General features: G+C 39.9%; 1 protein-coding gene across 5 annotated transcripts in view; it reads right to left on the bottom strand.

Moving 5' to 3' along the window:
* Nucleotides 1-25,021, bottom strand: part of LOC140725584 (endothelin-converting enzyme 2-like) — a 128,801-nt gene that overhangs the window by 14,617 nt on the left and 89,163 nt on the right. For all 5 annotated transcript variants that reach the window (XM_073041224.1, XM_073041222.1, XM_073041223.1 and 2 more), the window contains 8 exons: nucleotides 18,967-19,081; nucleotides 15,518-15,628; nucleotides 13,660-13,758; nucleotides 5,722-5,799; nucleotides 4,853-4,956; nucleotides 3,026-3,136; nucleotides 2,859-2,926; nucleotides 1,600-1,790 (listed from right to left, as the gene is read on the bottom strand). In XM_073041224.1, the coding sequence (XP_072897325.1) occupies nucleotides 1,600-1,790; nucleotides 2,859-2,926; nucleotides 3,026-3,136; nucleotides 4,853-4,956; nucleotides 5,722-5,799; nucleotides 13,660-13,758; nucleotides 15,518-15,628; nucleotides 18,967-19,081 (877 nt within the window). The remainder of the gene's footprint in view (nucleotides 1-1,599; nucleotides 1,791-2,858; nucleotides 2,927-3,025; nucleotides 3,137-4,852; nucleotides 4,957-5,721; nucleotides 5,800-13,659; nucleotides 13,759-15,517; nucleotides 15,629-18,966; nucleotides 19,082-25,021) is intronic.

Genomic DNA, 25,021 nt, shown 5'->3' with positions numbered 1-25,021 from the left:
GTGCAGATCACTGAAATACACTTGGAGGCTACTGAGAAGGACAGACGTAAAATGGTATGCAAAACTATTCTGACATCTTCTTCAACAGGACCATCAGCAACTCCTGCAGACGGTTCTCGAAACTACTGCTTTTACTTCTTTCAAATATGATCCCACTACTAGTCTGCGTGCAATTAGAACCCGTGACTCACGTTTTGGTGGTATGTTTTTGGGCTGATTGAGCGATCTGGCGCTTCGCTGTCTCCAAGGGCATTCGGTGAGGTTGGGTCATGGCCTGGTGGCTTGGATGCTGGGTGCGAGCCCGTGATCAACTCCACTGCTTCTCTCCCATTGAGGCGTTGGGCAAGGCACTGTCTGCCTCAGTTGACCAGTCTCCCTCTTCCTCTCGCTAACTGCAGTCGGACGAAAGTGCAGGAGTCTTGGGTTCTACGTTGCACGGATTGATCAGCGAGGCTGCAGACTCGTTTTGGGGGGCTTTGAGGTTCATGTTGCTGGATTCCATTTGCTCTTTTCTTGGTTGTCTTTGAGCGGATTCATCGGGGCAATCGATGCGGACTGAGGTGCTTCAGCGAAGAATGGTTCTGTGGCTGCAGTCGGCTAGTGGAGCAGCCCTAACTGAACAGAACTGAATACAACTGGACTCCTGGTGTGATGTTTGATATTCTATGTGTTGCTCGCTCGATATTTGCCATTTGCACAATTTGTTCTTTTTTCACACGTTAGGTGATGTTTTCTTGAACGGGTTCCACGGTGTTTCATTGTTTTGTAGCTGCCTGCAGCAGGACCAATTTCAGAGGTGTACTCTGTATACATACTTTGACATTAAATATACTTTGAATCCTTTTGAATATTACTTGTATAGAATCCTTCTCCATATCTTAAGTGTATGAACAGCAATGTTCTCTGCTATAGCCTTTAGCTAAAGGACTGAAGCTATTCTCAGCACAAGTTAAAGGAAGTCTAGGGCTCAAACTTCACCATCTCCCAGTTCATCCCCTTTGAAATAGTTTTCTTAGTGTTCGCTCCCCTGCGGACTCTTCCATCCCCTGACCTGCCAACATCGTATCAACTGATCGTATATTTAGCCAGCTCCTCAATTACCTCTCTAGGTGCCGCTTACATCCAACCTCTCAGGGCATCTTGACTATTAACCCCTTTTCCACTTCCAACCCTTCAGTTAAACTCCAATACACCCCTCTCCCAGCCAACTTCTACTACCGACCCAACTCCCTCAATCCAACATCAGTCTCACTTACCAATCCTCCCTCTCTCCTCACTTGATCCTATCTTTTTCCTCAGTCTTGTCTACACCATATTCATGCTTCTCTCCCAACCAGTCGGTTCTAATCCCTTTTAGTACACACAGTCTATAGCTTCCACATCATTAATGGAGTTTAGTCATCTTTACCTCAGTCCACCCGCTCAAGATCCAATACAACCTGTCCCCCTCCCCACCCCTCCCAATTTCACACTGTTGGAAGAAAAGTCTTAGCTTGCAACAAGTTCCCCTAACAGCACCATCTGTATCAGCTCTGGCCCACTTTATTTGCCAGCAATCAATACAATATCAAATATACCTACATTTAAAGATCAACTTACGTGATATGCAGCTTTGAGGCCTCCGCTGTCCGCAATATTTTCGCCCAGTGTCTGTTTTCCTTTGATATGTTCTCCATTTACAGTGTACTGGTTGTACTCGTGGATCATACACTCAGTTTTATTCTTAAAAGTTTCAAGTGAAGAATTTTGCCACCATGGTCGTAAATTGCCATCCTTGTCATGTTCTCGACCTGCACAAGGGAATGTTGCACAACTCTATATAGCCAATATAACACTGTGGCCCATAAATTCTCTTCATTTATGTAAGTTACTGACAGAAAACTTGGTAGAATCTGATTGCCAAATTTAGCATCTTCTTTGCAATGAGAATTTGTGTCTTTGGAAAACTTCTCCCCCCGCACACCATTACATTCAAAAGTAAAGTTGTTGGGTGAATGGGAAATTTCAGCTGCAGAAGAAAACATTCTCCATTTATTGTATAAGGTTGAGAAGACATTTGATACATGTAGATGCTGGTTTGAGGGTCAGAGAGTGTCATTTTAAACATTTTGGTAGAATTTACTAAGATTATTTATTAATGTGAAGGGTGATTATGACCTGGAATTCATTTCCTCCAAATGTGTTGAAAATGAGAATTAATCAGAGCCTTCAAAAGATAATTGGTTAGCTACAGGATGGGAAGAATTTGCAAATTTATGAGAATTGAGACTGACAAGATTCCACATACTTGGTGAATAGCAGCTTCCTTTTATCCCGTAACATTTCTATGCTTCTATGATACAGTATATTTAATTGAACTGAAGTCTGCTTTTAATAATAATAATAATTTCTAATAATAAGTCAGTTTTTGCTCTCCAAGATTGCTGAGTATTTCCAGAATTTTGTTTTTGTTATATTTATAACTATATCCAGGGGTGTCGCCATTACATCTCTTACTTCTCAAGGAATAAATACAAATCTCTTCTCAAACCCAGCTGCAGGTGCACCCCACTATGGTAAATCATACCAGATAGGCCAACAGTAATTGGAATATAGTTTCCAACTCAGCAGAAGCTGAGTAATGTTTGATTTTTATTCTGCAAATCTTTCATGAGCCTGGCCTGTCCCATTCCAATAAAGAAAGTGAATTGCCCCAAAACAATGGAGGTCCACTGAGCCAGAGTATGTATCTTAATATTTAAATAATCCCGGTCTTAGTTAGGGTGAGCCCTGATAAGAGATACAAGTTTAGGCCTACAAAGTTTCAGTGACGGAATTGTGAAGTTGTAACTTTTTGGAATTTCAATCTTTTGTTGTACCTTGATCGTCAAAAGCATGTGTTAATTCGTGGCCCATTACCATTCCAATGCCACCGAAGTTCAGAGACCTGAAGTCAAATCAAAAAGAAACATCAGTAATTCAATCTTGGCATAATGGAGATTCAATGAAAATGTCACTTCACAAAAAAGTCGATGGAAGTACTTACTTTGGATTATTTCTGGTATAGAATGGTGCTTGCAGAATACCGGCAGGAAAGACTATCTCGTTTTTTGTTGGCACATAATATGCATTGACGGTAGGCGGTGTCATGCTCCATCTATACACAGAAGTACAGGATTAATTGTTCATCTGTTCTTAATCATGATTTTACTGCACACAATTAGTCAAGCTTATTGTCATTTAACTATATATGTGTATACCATCAAACCAGTTTCTCCAAACAGAGTGTAAAGCACTGTAGTATACATAACACACAATAACTTATGAAAGCAAAGATGAAATCTACAGATGGATTATACATAAATAACCAATTAAATATTGTAAGGCACGGAACAGCTTAACCAGTGACACTTCAAATGCGATGCGGCAGGGAGTTCAGAAGCCGAATAGCCTGGGGGAAGAAACCATTTCTCACCCTAAACATTCTTGTTTTTATGCTTTAGAGTCTCCTCTTGATGGTACAAAGTCAAAGAGGATGTTGGATGGATGGGTGGGATCCTTAATTATACTAAGAGCCACATGTATGCAGCACCCCTGATAGATGTTCCGACGGATGGTCGGGAGATGCTTACAATCCTCTCAGCTGTTCGCACAGTCCTTTGCAGGGACTTGCAGTCTGATGCTGGGCTGCTTACATACCTGACAGAGATGCGGCTTCTCAGGACACTGAAAGGTGCTCCTATAGAATGGGAGGGGGGGGGGGTGTGCGCGTGTGCGTGCGCGTGAGCATGTGTGCGTGAGAGTGTGTGTTGGTGCGTGTGTGTGCGCGCGTGTGAGCATGTGTGCGTGTGTGCGTGAGAGTGTGTGTGTGTGTGTGTGTGTGTGTGTGTGCGTGTGTGCGCGCGCGTGTGTGTGTGTGTGTGTGCGTGAGTGTGTGTGTGTGTGTGTGTGTGTGTGTGTGTGCGTGTGTGCGCGTGTGTGTGTGTGCGCGCGCGTGTGTGTGCGTGTGAGCATGTGTGCGTGAGAGTGTGTGTTGGTGCGTGTGTGTGCGCGCGTGTGAGCATGTGTGCGTGTGTGCGTGAGTGTGTGTGCGCGTGTGTGTGTGTGTGTGTGTGTGTGCGTGAGTGTGTGTGTGTGTGTGTGTGTGTGTGTGTGCGTGTGTGCGCGTGTGTGTGTGTGCGCGCGCGTGTGTGTGCGTGTGCGTGTTAGTTACCAGGCACTTTCATGGGAAGACCTTATCTATAACTTCTTTCACATTATCTCAGAAGTGCCACCATTCCAAAGAGAAGTTAATCAATGGTTTCAACTATTTTTAACATTTTAAGGTGTTTTATTATATTTATTTACTTTGTTAAAATATTTTTAAGCCTTAAACACCAGATGCTTTTTAGATGCAGAAGGCTAGCTTGTTTGGCCCTGAACTTCTGGAAAATGCAAGTATGGGCATTATGAGCCTGGGCTGTGGGTCGGCTCTCGCACCATCTATCCCATTACCTGAACAGTTTGTTTAATTAAAACTGTGCAAGAAAAACACAATGAAGTATATAGGAACCTCTACCATCAGTTTTTCCCATTTATTTTACAGTACAATATTTTCTCACTGCTGCCTGTAAGGAGTTTCTACGTTCTCCCCATGACCGTGCGGGTTTCCTCCGGGTGCTCCTGATTCCTCCCACAGTCTGAAGACATACCAGTTCGTAGGTTAACTGGTCATTCTAAACTGTCCTGTAATTAGGCTAGGATAAAACTGGGGGATTACTGGGCGGCATGGCTCAAGGGGCTGGAAGGGCCTATTCCACTCAGTATCACAATAAATAAATAAATAAACAAACAAACAAACAAACAAGGTGAGCAGAAATGTCAGAACACCTACTGGTCTCGGTTAGGTGTTTTCCGAAGCTGGTCCGCCATAATCCTGGCTGAAAAGTTGTAGAAATTCAGCATATTCTGAAAGAATGAATCTTCTGATACTTCGTACTGGTGTAACAATGGAAAAATAGTAATTATCGGAAGATGATCATTGTGTGTAAAAAAAAAATCATGCATATTTAAATAGAACTGAGCTTTAATGGTTATTTTCCAATTTGCTCTGACATACAGGACAGGTAACAAGACCCTCTGGAGTAACTACTCCTTAGATGCATTCTCATCCCATCAGCCTGAACTAGGATAACAATGCAGTTAGCTCTGTTAAATGATTTGGTGACACTACCTTGCCCCATTGTTGACAGTGGCAGGTTTAGTGAATGACGTCCTCCCATTTTATAAGACGGGTATCTGTCTCCCTCGGCATTCCAATCAGAGGTGTAAATCTCAGAGTGGTTTGAAAAAAACTCCGACACCAAGGAGGAAGTCATCAAGGTTTAAAATTTGTACTAATAATTAGCAGCAACACCCAGTGAGTCTAGATCTGGGGTTCTCAACCTTTTTTTTTACGCTGTGGACCAATACCATTAAGCGAAGAGTCTGTGGACTCCAGTTTGGGAACGCTTACTCCAGATGAAGTATATTATTTGGATGCAGATCCTACACTTGCAACCTTACAAAGAATGTTAGGCCACAGCATGAATTTCAACTGTTTTACTCACCTCAAATGCACAATAGACTTTAGGCTTTCTGGGTCAATAATGCAGAACATGGCTTTTGAAATGCTGTATATCAGATTCATTGACTCCGTACAATGCTTCAGTAACTTCTAGGTTTTAGGCATGAAAAGTAACCATTCAGGTTTTATTTACTTACGCCATCATAAACTTCATCCAGTTCCTTACTATCTAAAATGAAGTCTGGAAAACCAATCATGTCATAAATGGCATCGGCCTACCGGTAAAGGGGAAAAAAAATTCAACATGCATCAGAAGAGAGATTTATATATTATGAAGTAAACATTTAAAAGAAGTTAATCCTTATTCTAAAAGATGAATCCCCATTTACTAGAATCCCAGGGAACTAGAATAAGCAATTAATTCCATTTAATTCTACTTCCCATTCCGACATGTCGGAGCAAGGATTGCTCTATTGCCATAATGAGGTTGCTCTCAGGTTAAAGGAGTAACATGTCATATTCCATCTGGGTAGCCTCCAAACTGATGGCATGAACATGGAACACTGAATTCTCCAACTTCCAGTCATTTCTCACCCCTCCCCCTTCTCTCCTTTACCATTCTGGCTTCCCTCTTATCCCTTCTCTTCTCCTCACCTGCTCATCCCCTCCCTCTAGTGCTCCTCCTTGTTCTCTTTCTCCCATGGTCCACTCTCCTCTCCTATCAGATTCCTTCTTTTTCAGAACTTCAACTTTCCCATCTATCACCTCCTAGCTTCTCATCCTATTTCCCCTTCCTCTCCAGTCCCAATGAAGAGCCTTGGCCTGAAACATCAACTGTTTATAGAACACAGAAAACCTACAGCACAATCCAGGCCCTTCAGCCCACAATGCTGTGCCGAACATGTACTTACTTTAGAAATTACCTCGGGTTACCCACAGCCCTCTATTTTTCTAAGCTCCATGTACCTATCCAGGAGCCCCTTAAGAGACTCTATTGTACCCACCTCCACCACCATCACCGGCAGCCCATTCCAAGCACTCACCACTCTGCTTAAAAAACTTACCCCTGACATCTCCTCTGTACCTACTTCCAAGCACCTTAAAACTGTGCCCTCTCGTGTTAGCCGTTTCAGCCCTGGGAAGAAGGAAGGTTATTCCTCCCCATAGATGCTGCCTGACCTTCTGAGTTCCTCCAGCATTTTGTGTTTGCTGCTCTGGATGTCCAGCATCTGCAGAATCTCGTGTTCACAATTTTTTCCACGATGCCAATGTCAGTTAGTTACTATTGTCCATGGTATCATTACAAGAGGTTAACCACTGAGTATACAAAATGCGCACAAGCCATCCCAACTTCTTTGACCAATTAAACAACTGAAGTCCAAAATAAGCATAAATGCTAGACTAGCAGATATTAAGGGACAAATTGCAGCCTGCCAAGCTCCACCTCCAGTAAGTGATGCACACGCAACCAACCCCATAAAGGAGGGCTGTTCCCTCCCCACCACTGAGCACATTACAAGGTGCACTGTTGCAGCAAAGTAACATCCATCATCAAGGACCCTCACCACCTAGGCCATGCTCTCTTCTAGTTGCTGTCTTCAGGAAGGAGGTACAGGTGCCTCTTGTCCCATGTCACCAAGTTCAGGAACATCTATTGCCCCTCAACCATCAGGCTTTGGTAAAAGAGAGGATAAGTACACTCAACCCAACACTGAACTGATTCCCTGAGGCAGTGACCCTGCTGAACCTCACATCACCATGCTAAGCAGTATTGCACCCATATTGGACTGTCTCAGTACTTCTATATTTGTGTGCTGTAGCACTTACTTTTTATTCACAGTTATTTTGTAAATAACACTATTCTTTGCATTTCTGGTTAGATGCTGACTGCTTTTCATTGCCTTTGTATCTGTACTCGACACAATGACAATAAAGTTGAATCTAATCTATTTTAATAACCTATGGACTCATATTTAAAGTCTCTACAACTTGTGTTCTCAATATTTATTGCTTATTTATTTATTCTTCATCAGAGGATCACGGGTGGAGAGGGTGAGCCACTTTAAATTCCTGTGTTATTTCAGAGGATCTGTCCTGGGCCCAACATGCAGGTGAATTACAAAAACGAGCACAGCAGCGCCTCTACTTCCTTAGGAATTTGTGAAGATCGCACATGACATCTAAAACTTTGATAAACTTTTTTAGACGTGTGGTGAAGTGTTTATTGACTGTTTGCATTACGGCCTGGTATGGAAACACCAATTCCCTTGGATAGAAAAGCCTTCAAAAAGTAGTGGATATGGCCCAGTCCATTATGGGTAAAGCCCTCCCCATCACTGAGCATGTCTACACAAAATGCAGTCGCAGGAAGGCAGCATCCATCATCAAGCACCCGCACCACCAAGGTCATGTTCTCCTCTCCCTGTTGCCATCAGGAAGAAGGTAGAGGAGCCTTAGGACTCACACCACCAGGTTCAGGAAGAGTTATTACCCCTCAACCATCAGGCTCTTGAACCAGAGGGGATAATTTCACTTGCTCCATCACTGAACTGTTCCCAGAAAGAATGGACTCACTTTCAAGGACTCTTCATCTCATGTTCTTGAATTTTATTGCTTATTTATTTATTATTATTGTTTTACATTTGCAGTTTGTTGTCTTTTGCACATTGTTTGCCCAATCCTGTTGGGTATGATCTTTCAATAATTCTATCGTGTTTCTTGGATTTATTGTGAATGCCCACAAGAAAACAAATCTCAAGGTTATATATGGTGACAAATATGCACTTTGAAAATAAATTTACTTTGAACACTGAAGTCACTGTTATAGGGTAATGCAGCACAAAAGCAAGCTATTAAGTGGTGAAAAAAGGGAAATTTTGAAATAAACTATAATTTTTTTAAAATATAGGCTTGCACATTTTTAACTTTTTTGCTTCTCAGAAATAAAATTTAAACCCAGTGTTCAATTACTCATGCCTGGAGATGAACACAAAATGAGTTTGTTCATTTTCTTCTGATCTTTCATCTCCGATTTAGGAATTGTTTATACTCGCTGAAAAGAGACAGAAAATGCAGATTGCTCACCATTGCAAGATGCTTGGATTGGTTTCTGATGACCTATTTTCATGCTACTTGGCCACTTCAGCTAGTCTTACATGTTGCATAGCAACCAAAATCATTAAGTGAAGTATTGCAGGGAAAAAACTATCTTGAACAAATACAAAAGAAAGCAAGGAATAAAAGGGTAAACAACCATCATCTCTGTTAATTGTTTCCATTGCTGAAAAAGACAGTAACCTGGGAGATTACCAAATTGAATATAATAATGAATGCTTCCTGATTAATCTGACTTTGCTCTCAATTTGCTCGCCATCAAACTATACTGATTTGTTTATGTGTGCTAGGGGAGACCTGTTCAAGCAAGCTCAGATGGAAAGCTAATTTACAACTAGGCTTTGGTCTCATTATCCTCAAACATTACCATCAAAGAGTCAAAGTGCAAGGTTCCACTTTCATGGTAGCAACTGATTTCAAGATACAAGTTTTAAACTTATTTTTCATGTATACATCAAACTATGTTGTGAAATCCATTTTTTGCATTAACAACCAACACACCCAAGAGAATGCAGTGGGCAGCCCACAAGTATCACCACACTTGGACTGTCATAGTAAACCCATGACTTTTTAAGATGATGAGCGTTGTACGGTTTCCCCAGGAGTACAGCAACTGAACAAATGGAAGAAAATAAGAAAATATGCTGTTCAATGAGAACAATTCCTCCCTAGCCAAATCACAGCACAATTTACAATGATCAATTAACCAACTGACATCTTCGGAATATAGGAGGAAACACGCATGCCCATGAGAAGGATCTACAAATGGGATCAGAACTGAATTCTGATGTCCCGAGCTCCAATCACGTCATGCTACTGTGCACCTTGGCATTCCAGTATTTTTAATTACAATTAAAGACATAAACAGATCAGAATTTCCAGAAAGAAATACCCCTTCTTGAAAGATTTTGTGGAAATCACATTTGTTTAGCTACTTAACATTTGTGCCCCGGCAACTATAAGCTTTGCAAATGAACAGCATCAATTATTCACAGCTTGTTACTTATTGGGACAGTTGAAGGTTCATTATGAAGTCCAGGTTTGGTGTACGTACACACACACACACACACACGCACACACACATACTCTCACGCGCACACGCACACACACACACACAAACTCTCACACGCACACGCACACACACACACACCGCCCCCCCCCCCACCCCCCCAGCTGCAGTTCTTTCAAAGTGGAAGGCGAGGTTCAATAGGTACATTTAATGTCCGAGAAATGTATACAATTTACATCTTGAAATTAGTTTTTATGACCCTGGATGATCTAGCAGTCAGGACGGACATACTGGCAGCTATTTAAGGAGGTATAGGATACTGAAATCAATGAAGCATCAGAATGTGTGTGTCTTATTTGAAGAGCTCAAGAAGGGGAAAGCACATTCCAAACGTACAGTTAGTCCTTCACTAACACTGAGGATACTTCACATGTCATACATTCACATGTTCTTCACAATGAAAGAGTGGTCGCCCTTTTCATTTGGGAAGTTTAAGGGTTACCTAAAGAGCACACTGAGTTGCTGATATCTTAACTGCCTCATGAAGCTGAGAAACACAACAAGAGCATAAAACTGAATGACCCTATCAATCCATTGTTGGTTTGTCCATTTGCAAATTGGATAAGTTATTCAAATATCTGCAGATGCATCAACTACAATGTTCTCAAGCAGTACACAATTGCCCTTAGGCTGCCTAAAATGGTATGCATGTAATGTCAGAGTTCAATTGTGGCCTTCATTCCTCATGCAGTATGAGCAGACCCTACCCTATTTACCTATTTGGTGCTGCCTGCCCAACAAAGATTCTCAGAAGGACATTATAATCTATTAAGTTTATTTTCTGTGAGTGTGGGGCAAGGTTGAAATCTTGAAAACTATGTCCCTAATATATCCTGCCTCTCTCCTCTTCTTTCTGTAACCTGTCCCTGGAGCTCCACATTCTCTAGTGATGTTTAAGAGAATACCTTTAGGATTACAGCACCTGGTAAAATGGATGAGGAATATAATTCCCATAAGGGTCCAAAGCTCAATAAGTTTTGGTCTTGTGCCACAGTTTTTTTGCCCAATATCTCCTTATTTCCATGTATCTGATTTATCTTAAGTTTAAGAGAATTTAGATCTAGGACATCTTAGACATAACATTTATTCTGTTATACTGCAAGAACACTGTATAGGATATTCTCCTACCATTGTCACACATACACATTCAGTTAAAGAACCTCCATGGAGATAACAAGGAAGTTCAGATAATGAATTAGATTTGGGTGTATTACTGCTGACATACACTGTGGTAGCACCAGTACAGTGCAAGACATTAAAAGTTACAAATATAAATAAATAGTGCAAAAGATGAATAACAAGGTAGGGTTCATGGGCTGTTCAGAAATCTAATGACAGAGGGGAAGAAGCTGTTCCTAAAATTTTGAATGTGGGTTCTTCAGCTCTTGTACTTCCTCCCTGATGGTAGTAATAAGAGGAGGCCATATCTGGACAGTGAGGGGCATTAGTGATGGATACCACCTCTTGATGGATGTCATCCCCATAGCATCTGGCAACCCTTAGGCTCAGCACTGATGCCAACAGGGCCTCGGTTTTAATTCTCCTAGATCTAAGTGCTGCCTTCGACACAATTGTCAACATTCTCTGAGATCACTTTGATAATTGGGTTGGCCTCTCCGTTAGTGTGCTTAATTGATTTTGCTCATATACTGTATCTGAGAGAGAATATTTTTGCCTGTCTTGGAGACCGTTTTTCTAAAAGATACAATGTACCATTGGGTGTTGCTCAGGGTCCCCTACTTTCCTCCTGACACATGACCCCCTTAAGGAGGCATCATTAGAAACTATAAATCTGATTTCCAGAGTTATGTAGATCACACACAATTGTACATCTCGGTTGAGCCTGATGATGATACCAGCCTATCTAATAAACAAATGGATGAGCAATGATTTCCTAAAAATAAATGAAGGTAAACTAAAATACTTCTAGTTGATCCCAAAGCCAAAAGAGATAAACTTCTTGATATATTTGGGAACTTGGCTCCCCTTATAAAATCAGAAGCAACATGCCTCTGTTATTCTTGATTCAGATTCAAATTTTATATCTTACGTAAAGAAAGAGCAGCATTTCTACACTTTAGAAACATTGCAAAGGTATGTTCGTTTCTGTCATGTAATGATGCTGAAAAACTAATTCATGCCTTTATATCAAATAGACTAGATTAATGCAATGCACTTTTTACTAGCCTTCCAAAGTAATCTATTGATCGACTCATTCAGATGGATGAAGGAGCATTATCTCTCCCATCCTAACAATACTGCATTGGCTTGCTGTGTCTTTCAGAATTGATTTTAAAGCTCTCAATAGTCTGGGACTGGAGTTCGTCACAGAACCATTTTGTTTTATAGTTCTGCTCAAGCTCTCAAGTCTTCTTCCATCTGTCTCTTAAATTTAAACAATCTCCCTCCAAAGATTACCAGCAGGTCAGCTTTTTTTGAACTACATTCCTAAACTGTGGAAGTCAGTACCTAAAACTATAAAGGATGCAGACTCAGGTGAAACTTGCAAATGCCAGCTCAAAACTGTTTATTTTAACCTTGCTTCTAACGAACATCTTTTTGTCTTTTATTTTCATTTTTGCACTTTATCCCATTGTAAAGCATTTTGAACTACATCATCTGTATGAAAATTGTCCAATAATTAAGTTATTATTATTATTGTAGGGCTCTGAATGACTGGTCTTGAACTCCACAGATCTGGCCCTCAGCAGACTGTGAATCCCCTGGTTCATCCAGGGCTTCTGGTTTGGGAAAATTGTATAGGTTTTCAAAGCTACTGCATATTCATGGCATCGGCCATGGAATATCTGAAGATAAATCCTGAACATGGATGAATACCGGGCACTGGTGGAGGACTTTGTCAAATGGTGCAAACTGAATCATCTGACAAAGGAGATGGTGATAAGACATTAGGAAGACTAACCCTGCACTGCTTCCTGTTACTATTGATGCTGAGGACCTACAAGTACCAGGGGCTGCACCTGGATGACAGATTTGAGTACAGCACCAACACAGAGGCTGTGTACATGAAGGGCCAGAGTCACCTCTACTTCCTGAGTAGACTGAGGTCCTTTGGAGTATGCAGGCCTCTCCTTCACATGATCTACCAGTTTGTTGTCGCCAGTACAATCTTCTATGTGGTGGTGTGCTGGGGCAATGACATCAATACGGGTGATGCCAACCAGCTCAATAAACTGATTAGAAAGGCTGGCTCTGTTATTGGAGTCAAACTGGACACACTGGAGGCTGTGGTAGAACAAAGGACCCTACGGAAAATCCTGGCAATTCTGGACAATGTCTCTCACCCTCTGTATGCCACCTTGGCAGAACAGAGGGGCACTTTTAGTAATAGACTAAGCCAACTGTGCTGCCCCAAAGAGCACTATACCAGGTCATTCTTACCCTCGGTAATTAGGCTTTATAACGAGTTAACCTATGACTGGGGAAGTGATGACCCCTTCCTGTTAAGACTGCTCGAGGCAACTTGTTTTTCTTTCTTCCTTCTCTTCTACTATTTGTTTATTTGTGTATCTGTGCACTTGTAATGCTACTGTAACACTGTAACTTCCTTTGGGACCAATATAGTATCTAAGATCGTGTCCAACATTTTAAAGTGGAGCACTCGGACAAAAAAATAGAGGGCCATACACCAATACACAAAATACACCAATTTTTAAGCTAATAATTCAGGTTTTATCAACTCTGCTCCACAGAAAAGCAAGAGGGAAAAAGCTTCAGAGGGAATGTATTTAACTCTGGGCATCATCAGCATGTGGTACACAGATCCAAACACTAGTACTGGAGCACCAAAGCAGCTGAACTGTAAAGTTCAATGAGAAAATAACTCCCCCACCACCCCACTTAGATAAAGTCCATGGTGCATTACAGATTTCTCTGATCTTCAATTACAGTGCAAGAACTTGGAAACATAAACAGTTTAAGATAAATAAACCTTTTCCTCAGCAGCTCGCCGGGTCTCATCATCCATCCACATCAGTTTTTCCAGGCCGTCTTTAAATGCTGTTCGTATTTCATTGATCATCTTCTCTGCCTAGGAAGCAAATTCATCTAAGTTATTGAACTGCTCCCCTAGTTTAATGCAGTTAACGCATAAAATTTTTAAAAAAACAACAGGAGCTTGAGGGGCCAAAAGGGCTTACTCTGTGTTGTGTCAATAAAATAAGACCAATTTAAAAACTGGAATTAATGTGTGAATAGTGCAGTCATTTGGTTTATTTTAGCAGAGATAACAGAATGTTATTTTTTATTTTAAGTAGAATTGAATTTAAAAGTAGAAAGAGAGTATGGTCCAGCTACATAGGACAGCGGTGAGGCCACATTTGGAATACTATGAACAGTGCTAGTCTCTTTATTTAAGGAAGATATTAACTTATTGGAAACAATTCCAATAAAGTTTACTAGACTAAACCAAGAATGGATAGGATGACTTATGAGGAAAGGTTGGACATGCTAGGCTTGTACCCAATGGAATTTAGAAGAGTGAGAGGGGATTTGGTTGAAACATAATATCCTGAGGAGCCTTGACAGGATTAAGATGGTGAAAATATTTTCCTGTTGTTGGAGATTTCAGAGCTAGTGCTCAGTGTTTAAAAATAGGATCTTTAAGGAAGAAATCAGATGAAGTATTTTTTTTTCCAATGTCACGAGACTACCTTGAAGGGTTGAGCATGCACAGTATTTAAATATTTTTAAAACAAAGGTAAATACATTCTTAGTAAGTAAAGGGTACCAGGAGTTGATGGAAGTGTGCACTGTATATGAGATTACAATCAAAAGAGCCAAATTCTTACTGAATGGCGGTACAGGCTCACTGGCAAAGTGGTCTATTCCTATTCTTAATTTGTATGTTTGTATGACCACATTTGCATTCAGTTTCCAGTTACTATATGAATTTAAATCCAAATTCATAAATTGTGGTTTGCCTACTTCAATCCTATTAACTCTTCAATTCAAGATAAATGCAAGACCTGTAACTAAATATTGCTTTAATTTGATCAAAATTAAATTATGCACAAGAACATACAAAGGACCATTCACATCATAACTGCTGGGGAATCTCAGCCTATCGATGCAGAACATGAGAAATAGGAGCAGGAGTAAGCTATATGGCCCATTGAGCCTGCTCTGCCATTCGATTACGATTGATCTGGCCATTGATCTCCACCTAACTGCCTTCTCCCCATAACCCTTAATTCCCGACTATACAAAAATCTATCCAACCTTGCCTTAAATATATTTACTGAGGTAGCCTCCACTGCTTCACTGGGCAGAGAATTCCACAGATACACCACTCTTTAGGAAACGCAGTTCCTCCTCATCTCCGGCCTAAATTTACTCCCCCCAAATCTTGAGGGTCTGTCCCCTAGTTCTAACCTCGCCTCTCAGAGGAAACAACTTCTTGCCTATCTTGTCTAGCCCTTTCATGATTTTATATGTTTCTATAAGATCTCCTCTCATCCTTCTGAATTCCAGCGGGTACCAGATGACTCAATCTCTCCTCATAGACAAACCCGACCCCCTCAAAACACTCATGTTTATACTGGATTCCCAGGAGTAATTCAAAGTAATAAAATAAACATGAATCAGAATTCACAATATAGCATCGATAGTGTTTAATTTTCAGAGAAATTAAATGATACAATTTAAATATTTAATCTATTGAAGCCTGTAAAATGGAAAAAAGTGATGTTTTACTTATATGCAGGTTATTAATTCAAAAATATTAATGAGTTACTTTAGTGGTTTCTTTCTTTGCACAATACACATAAATTGAAATATAAGCAACTTACTATTACTTTGCTGTCTTTGTCAAATGTAAACTTTACAAACAAAGCACCCAAGGCAAATCCAAGTGTGTCATCTGTGTTTCCAATGCAGGTCTGCCATCGAGGAGCACAGGACTAAAGAGAGCAGTGTTCAGCAAAATTACCATTAGTTCAGTACACTTAATGAATGCTACCTGCAATGTATTGTTAGTTACACAGTCACTCATACCACATGAAAACAGAATCTATGGCATCAGAATCCATGCAAACTATCAAGCACGCTTTTATCCTAATCCTACGGTAAACCCATTTATATTTGCCAAAACATTTTATAAATCTCTAAAGTTTTTACCACTTTCCTAGACACAAGGCACAATGTTCAGTAGTCAATTAACCAACCTGCATAACTTAGACCAGAAGACTCAAAGGCAGAATTAGGCCACTTGGCCTATTGACCTATTTGATCATGGCCGATTTATTTTCACTCTCAACCCCATTCTCCAGACTTCTCCTGTAACCTTTGACAGCTTTACTGATATCAAACCTATCAGCATCCACTTTAAACATATCTTGGAGAATAGGAAGGGAACCAGAGCACTTGGAGAATGCGGTGACTGGGAGAATGTGCACAGCTCTGGAGATCAGTTTTGAGTCTACCTCACTAGAGCTAAGACAGCAGCTCTCTAACTGTGCCACTATGCATTGTAAAATCCAATTCTATCTAAACTATAATGGTACCATTTAAAATAGTTTCACAAACTGATATCCTGTTGATTAAGATTTAAAGATTTGTCTTTCCTTCTGAAAAGAAACTAAATGCATAAAGATGCTAGTGAATCCAACACAATACTTCACATCAGTGTTTGTTAGTTCCACTTGCCTATTTTAATATTGTAAAGCTGAAATTCTGAAAAGGAAATTCCTATCCACAAATTTTAACAAATAAATTTCACATGAACTACAACTGTTAATTACTATAATGACATCACTATTTCAGGAATTTGTGCATTTCTGAGAAGATAAATCACTAGCAGTGATGTCAAAGTTCAGGTCACCACAAGAAAGTTTCTCTTAAGTGTTCTTCTACTGAGCATTTGCAACATAGAAAGAAACAGCAAGAAATACTAAAACCAGATTTCTAGCTTTAAAAACTCATATTAAAGCTCATTAATTTAGGTCATCCCATCCTACTGTAAAAAAAGGTAAAGAAATTTTCACCACAATTACGATAGCACTTTCTGTAAATTTTGTATGCAAATCACAGCAAAGCTGAATGAACAATGAGGTGTGGCATGAAAAAAATGCATGAAGCCACTGGTTCAAACCTGAAATATGGATTTCTTTCTGCTATTTTACTCTGAGGTCTGAACTATTGTGGCTTACAAATGTTTCTATGATTCAAGCAAGTGACAGATGGTATCGTTATCTGTAACTTCTCAGAGGTTAGATCAAGCATGGAATGCTCCTATATCTATCTGAAAAATCTAGAAACTCGTTAGCCAGCAGCCAAAACAACTTCAGCTAATGCTTTATGTGTAAGATCATAAAACACAATAATATAGTGAACTTGCTACCCATTTCCCCCAAACAGTTCTAACTGAAAAACTAAATTTATGACAGATTATTTTGAGTTTTGTTTCAGTAATTATCCTAATTAAGACTTCAACATGTTAGATACAAAAATGTACTGATGTTAAAACTTAATAATAGACTGTCTCCCAAAATAGTTTGGTGGACGCCAAATACTCTGGTATTGTATGATGCCAAGTTATACAGTTTTTAGATTCAGAAATACTCCATTACATTAATAACAATAATCTAGAATGTTTCTGGATGCAGTGATGTTTGCTGAGTATTAATGTACCACTGTTATTTCAAATCTTATAAATGAGCAATTACTAAAACTAGTTATTTACTATATGCAATTGAGTCAAAAGGAATTACAATCTTCTTGAAAGTAAAACTAAGTTTTAAATATAGTTCAATGTAAAGGAGATCCACAATCATTTATAATCAATAAGTCTGACATGCATTGTGGCACATAAGAGTAAAAGGAAATGAAAAGTTATTGTGCTATTGCCTACAGATGTCAGAATGACTCGGTTACACTGCTATTTGAACATCCACAATGAAAAGTTTGCCTGTGTGACAGACACAAACCTGGTTGCAACTATTGTTCAGAGTTCAAATGGAATAATTCTGTTATGATCTCCACAGCTGGTGTGAGATAGATAGGGGGCACCAAACTAATGATACTCCAAATGCAGTCCGATCAATGTCTTACAGAGCCCCAGCATTACATGAGGAAATCTGCAGATGCTGGAAATTCAAACAACAACACACACAAAATGCTGGTGGAACACAGCAAGCCAGGCAGCATCTATAGGGAGAAGTGCCGTCGACGTTTCAGGCCAAGACCCTATAGATGCTGCCTGGCCTGCTGTGTTCCACCTGCATTTTGTGTGTGTTGTTCTCAGCATTACATCCTTGCTTTTATATTCTCGTACTCTTGAAGTGAGTGCTAACACTGCATTTGCCTGCCTCACCACTGACTCGACCTGCAAGTTAATCTTTAGGGAATTTTGCACAAGTCTCTTTGCACCTCTGAGTTGTGAATTCAGAAAATAGTCTACACTTGTACTCCTTCTATATTCCCTCTGGATTGGGATTTTCCAGTCCTCTTGAACCATTCCAGAATCTAGTGACTCTTGAAAGATCATTAATTATGCCTCCACAAGCTTTTCAGCTACTTTTTTCAGAACCCTGGGGAGAAGTCCTTCTCTTCCTGGTGACTTATCTACCTTCAGATCATTCAGCATCCAAGAACCTTCTCCTTAGTAATAGCAACTACACTCACTTGTGTTCCCTGATGCTCTTGAATGTCTGGCATACCTCAAGTTTTCCAGTCTCTATACTTCTAGAGACTCAAAATTTAATGAGTTTGTCCGCTATTTCTTTGTCCCCATTACTCCTTCCCCTGCGTCATTTCCCAGTGGTCCAATATCCACTCTCATCTCCCTTTTACTCTTTACATATCTGAAAAATCTTTTCATATCCTTGTTTATATTATTGGCAATGAAAAGCATCGAAGTCAACATAATACTGATAAGAATGAACAATTACTAAAAATGGAGATAGGGAACTAGTAAGAATGAATGCATGCATGTACATTGGACTTTTGAAGTTAATAACATGAAGAGAGTTCATTTGTAAGTAGTGTGTGTGTTCCCTGAGGACAACTTGTATTTCCAATAAGGCTGATTATACTTGTTGGAACAATCTAAGTGGTCAGGCTATTGAGAATGAATTGTGTATTTTTTATTCTGAACAAACCACAATAACAACAGAATAAACTGGATTTATAGAAATTAAGACTAACTGCAAATATAAACATTAATTCTATATTTAAATTGCTTAAACTCTTGTTCTCGTTATCTGTAAAGTAATTTATCAACTTAGCTTTGAAATCTCACCTTCTTTGTTCCAAGAAGAGCCTCCATAAATTTCTTATTTGCATTTTCAAACCGCTGATCCAAGTTTGCTGCTGTTTTGTGTACTAAACTCCACATCATGTAATTGTTCAAAATGCTAATTGATTTAGAACAATAAAAAAATATGACTTAGGCTTTACATGCAATGTTTGAAATTACAATCCATTTCAACAATATACTTATTATTGAAATTAATAAAATATTAATCTAAGAAATTATTTAACTATTTAATACCAAACGTTACCTTTTAATTCATTTTATAATATCAATGCATTCTCTATATTCAACTGACTCCTTCACTTGTTGCCATTACATACAGTAATGTGAAACTATGTCACTATGCTATGTACTGAGTGATCTGCTTGCTGTAAAACACAAAGGAATCTTTATAATTGAAAATAAAAACAAAGAAAATACCCACAATTTCAGAAAAGAAACTGGATGCTCATGCAATATATGTTTGAAAAAATCAGCTAGAACCGTAAGTTTCAATTACACTTTTCCCAAACTGTGCTTGACAATATTTACAAATGGAAATAACAGATCTGACTTGTGAAGGAATGAAACAGTCCGCTGAACAATTGTAGCTTGATTTTACAGTAAATGATGCATGGCAGGTTGCATTAAGTTAAACAATTAACAAGTCCATGCATCTGTGCATTTGTGTAGAATCATCCCAACGTCTAAAAGTTATGCAGCATGCAAACAGGGTTTTCTGCTTATCAAGTCCGCATGAGCCATCAAACACCCATTATTTTACTCTAATCTTACCATTATCCCATATTCTCCCTCAGCTCTCACCAGACACACAGCTCTTTCTTTTTCATTCTTCATTCTAGTAACACTCAGTTGAAAAGGACCATAATGGAAGACTCAACCACAGAGTTTGTATGCACAGAACTCAAAACTAAGGAAGGTGCATTCTGATGGAGTTATATAAGCAACCTTGATGTCCACCAGAACACTGAGGAACAGAATGCTGGACCTAGACACACTGCTATAGGAAACATCCACCCTTAATCTATGCCTTTCAATATCTGATAGATTTCAATCAGATCTCCTCCTCATTCTTCTAAACTCCAGCGAGTACAAGGCCAGAACTATCAAACGCTCCTCATACTTAACTCTTTCATTCGTGGAATCATTCTGTGAATCTCCTCTGGACCCTCTCTACAGCCAACACATCCTTTCTTTGATAAGGGGCCCAAAACTCTCACAATGCTCCTTACACAGTCTGACCAATGTCTTATAAAGCAGCAGCATTACATCCTTGTTCTTGTATTCTAGTCCTCTCAAAATGAATGCTCACATTGCGTTTGTCATCCTTACTAACAACCCAACCTGCAAGTTAAGCTTTAGGGAAAGCTGTAGGGAATACTGCATGAGGACTCCCAAGGCCATTTGCACCTCTGACTTTTAAAATTTTCTCCCCATTAAGAAAACAAATTATTCCTTCTACCAAGTGCATGACCATACACTTCCCTACACTGTACTCCATCTGTCACTTCTTTGCCCATTGTCCCAATCTGACAAGTCCTTCAGCAAACTCCCTGCTTCCTGAACTCTACCTGCCCTGCCACTTACCTTCGTATCGTCTGCAAACTTGGCCACAAAGCCATCAACTGCGTCATCCAAGTTATTGGTATATAACATTAAAAGAAGTGATCTCAAAATCAACTCCTGCAGAAAACTACTAGTCACTGGCAGTCAACCAGAATAGGCCCCTTTTATTCAGAGTCTTTACCTCCTGCCAGTCAGCCAATTTTCTATCCATGCTAGTATCTTTCCTGTAATACCATGGGTTCTTATCTTGTTAAGCAGCCTTATGTGCGGCACCTTGTCAAAGGCCTTCTGAAAATCTAAGTGTGTAACATCCATTGACTCTCCTTTGTCTATCCTGCCTGCTATTTCCTCAAAGAATTCCAACAGATTTGCCAGGCAAGATTACCTCTGAAAGAAATATGCTCACTTTGCCTATTTTATCATGGGCCTCCAAGTACCCTGAAACTTCATCCTTTATATCGGACTCCAACACTTTCCCAAGCGCTGAAGTCGGGCTAACAGGACAATAATTTTCTTTCTTCTGCCTCCCACCCTTCTTAAAGAGTTGAGTGACATTTGCATTTCTCCAGTTCTCTGGAACCATTCCACAATCTAATCAACTACTTTATTCAAAACCTTGGGGAGAGTCCTTCTGTTCCTGATGACTTATCTACCTTCAGACATTTCAGCTTCCCAAGCACCTTCTCTTAGTAATGGCAAGCACGTTCACCTGCTGCCCCTGACATACTCAGATTTCTGACATTCTGCTAGTGACTTCCACAGTAAAGACTGGCATAATATACTTATTAAATTTGTCCCCCATTACTACCTGTACAGTGTAAATTTTCCAGTAGTTCAATGACCACTCTTGCCTCTCTTTTACTCCTTATGGATCTGAAAAATAATTTTGGCTAGCTTACCTTCATGTTTTATCTTTTCTCTGCTTACGGCTTTTTTTAATTGCTTTCTGGTGTTTTTTTAAAAGCTTTCCACTATTTGTCCTGTCTTTTTCTTATAGGCTTTCTTTACTTTCCTTTGACAGCTATGGTTCACTCCCTTTAGAATACATAATCTTTCACATGCATCTATCCTGTGCCTTCCGAATGGCCCCCAGAAACTCCAGCCATTGCTGCGCTGCTGTAATCCTTGATAGTGTCCTCGTCTAATCAACTTTGGCCATCTCTCCTCTCGTGCCTCTGTAATTCTTTTCACTCTGCTGTATTACCAATACATACAATTTTAGCTTCTTAAACTTCAAGGTGAAATCTATCACATTATGATCACTACCTCCTAAGTGTTCCTTTATCTTAAGTTCCCTAAACAAATCTAGTTCATTACACAACACTCAATTAAGAATTGCCTTTTTTCTCGTGGGCTTAACCACGTTGCTCTAAAAAGCCATTTCATAGGCATTCCACAAGTTCCATCTCCTAGGATCTAGCACCAACCCGATTTTCCTGGTCTACCTGCATCATAACGTTGCCCTTATTACATACATTTTCTATCTTCTATTGTAATTTGTAGCCCAGATCCTGGCTACTGTTTGGAGGTCTGTATTTAACTCCCATCAGGGTATTTTTACTCTACCCACAAGGATTCTACATCTCCTGATTGTATGTTACCTCTTTCAAAAAAAGATTTTTCATTTTTTACTGTCAGAGCCACCCCACTCCGTCTACCATCTGCCTGTCCTTTCATTACAAAGCGTATCCTTGGATGTTAAGCTTCCAACTATGATCTTCTTTCAGTCATGACTCAGTGATGCCAACATTATTCTTGCCAATCTCTAACTGCACTACAAAATCAACTCCCATATTCTGCATACTGCATGCATTCAAATATAACAACTCCAGTCCTATATTTATCACTCCTTCTGATTGTGCCCCATTTTACACTTCAATTCATCCCACTGACTGCAATTTTGCCCTAACATCTGCCTGTCCTTCCTCATAGTCTCACTATACATTGCATCTATTTGTCCACCTCCATCCTCAGCCCTATCATTCCAGCTCCCATCCCCCAGCCAAATTTAGTTTTAATCCTCCCCCAACAGCTCTAATAAAACTGCCCACTAGGGTTCAAATGTAATCCATCCTTTTTATACAGGTCATAGCTTCCCCAGAAGAGATCTCAATGACCTAAGATCTGAAACCCTGCCCCTTGCACCACTTCCTCAGCTACTCATTCATCTGTAATATCATTCTATTGCTGCCCTGACTAACACGTGGCACTGGGGGTAATCCAGAGATTACTACCTTGGAGGTCTTGTTCTTCACTGTCTTCCCTAGGCAACAGTTTAGATTGTTGGGAATTGACCCAAGGCCTTTCCTGTCCTCTCTAGCCACAGCTAAGTTTCCAGAGGACTGGCAATGAGCTAACATTGTTCTTTTGCTCAGGAAGGGAAATCATAAGCCATTGAGTCTCATGTCAGTAGTATGGAAACTACTGAAGAGGATTCTTGGGGATAGAATTTATGAGCATTAGGAAAACTGTGGCATAATTAGGGACAGTCGGCACAACTTTGTGCAGGATAGGACATGGCCACTAACTTTATTGAGATTTTCAAGGAGTTTATGAAGGTCATTGATAAAGATGGAGCTGTGGACATTATCTACACGGATTTTGGTAAAGCTTCATGAAGGTGTCTCTTTGTAAGATCATCTGGAGGATTAAGATGCACGGAATCCATAGAGATCTGACTGTTCAGAGATGGAATTGGCTTGCCCGTAGAAGACAGACAGTAGCAATCAGTGAGTCTTATTCTGGCTGAAGGTTTACAAATAGTATTGTACAATAAGGATTCATATTGGGTCCTATGCTTTTCATGATATATATCTAAATGATAGATAAATATATAGATGGGCAGTTAGTAAATTTGCAGATGACACAAAAATTAGTGATGGTGTGATAGTGTAGAAGATTGCAAAAGGATCCAGCAGGATGTGGGTGCAGAAATTGCAGATAGAATTTAATCAGGCCAACTGTGAAGTGTTGCACTTTGGAAAACAAAAGGTAAAGAGAAAATGCACAGTTAATGCAGGATCTTTACCAGCATGGGATCAGAGAGGCAACTATCTGTGAATAACAGACCACAAATTTAGAAGCACATTCTTTTTCAAGCTTGGAAAAGAATAATTATATGGAGATTATGGTCAAGTCAAATATAATAATGTCTTGGTAGAAACAGTTAGTAAGGAGGTGTTCATTGTAAATACATAAAACTTTGACAAAAGAATGAATTAAAGTACAACTTGTTTAATATTTTGAAATGTGAATTGATTCACTTTATGTATTATTAACATTAAATGCCAAGATCTAAAAATACTGAAGAACAGGCATGCCAAACTTTGTTTTGGCACAAAAACCAGGTCAATTATGTGGCTCAGATCTGTAGAAGCTCAGCATCACTTTAATAGGTGCAATTAACACAGCATCCAAAAAATTAATCCAGGCTGTGAAGTCGGTGTGAGGTGTCATGCACTAAACTCATATTGTCTCCTTGTATATGTTCACTAAAGCCTGATCTTATATTCATATAGTGCGCCTCGACATACTTGCGCATAAGAGGCTTTGCCTCTTCCACTGGCTACTTAAATGTGGTAGAGCGGATGAGATTGATCTGTTGGTTGAGAAATCACTCAGCCCTGCCTACTGCATGCCATTCAACAGAACGCAGTGAGGAATGCACGTAGCCCTCTACTGTATCTTTGCCAAACTGACAGATCATGTTTAGGAACACCTGTTGCTGCTCCGGACATGCCCTCCCGCATCCCTGATTGATGTGCTAGCTTGAATGTAAATGTTGAGTCAGAGGTATGCCAGGCCACGAGTTCACAGATCAAACAGGTGTGTAGTCCTAATGTTGATGATCCACCGATGCCCATCTCTGAGAGGGCAGATCTATTATTATCCTATCCTGTGTGCCTTCCACACAAGGTGAAGCTTCCTCAGTGCAATTTGGGTTCCTACAGAGACTACGTTACAGTGACTCATACCAGTGCTGACGAGCTCTGATGTATCTGCCAGATAGTCTGCTGAGGGCCAAGTTGATTAGGTCTATCCTGTGTGTAATTCACTCTCTACCTACTGCAGAACTAGTCTGGATATGAACAGCTGGGCAATGACTGTGCCAACCAAACGTTGAAATCCCCAATCTACAGTCCATTCTCTGTGACTTCAATTGCTTCTTTCAAATGCCGCTCAGTACGGACCAGTACTAATTGAAGGGAAACGTGATGTTAAAGAGAGGGTTTAGCCTGTTATTATGAGTCTTTACAAGTCTGGAATAAATTAGGGCTCTCAGGGTAACTCCTTCCTCTTTGTACTATTACCTCTGCTTGCATATTATAACTGGGCAAGTACCACCAAAGGTTTATGATGGAAATTTGGCAAATTATCTGTAAATAGTAATTTTGTAAATATAATTACATTAGGCTGCTGCTTGACCAGGGTGTCTCGAATTAGCCTCCAGTGCCCATATACTTGTGAATAGGAC

The sequence above is a fragment of the Hemitrygon akajei genome, chromosome 3 (genome assembly GCF_048418815.1).
Source record: "Hemitrygon akajei chromosome 3, sHemAka1.3, whole genome shotgun sequence".
Taxonomy (NCBI): Eukaryota; Metazoa; Chordata; class Chondrichthyes; order Myliobatiformes; family Dasyatidae; genus Hemitrygon; species Hemitrygon akajei.
The sequence above is the reverse complement of the archived record's forward strand: the minus strand, read 5'-3'. Positions and strand labels throughout refer to the sequence as shown.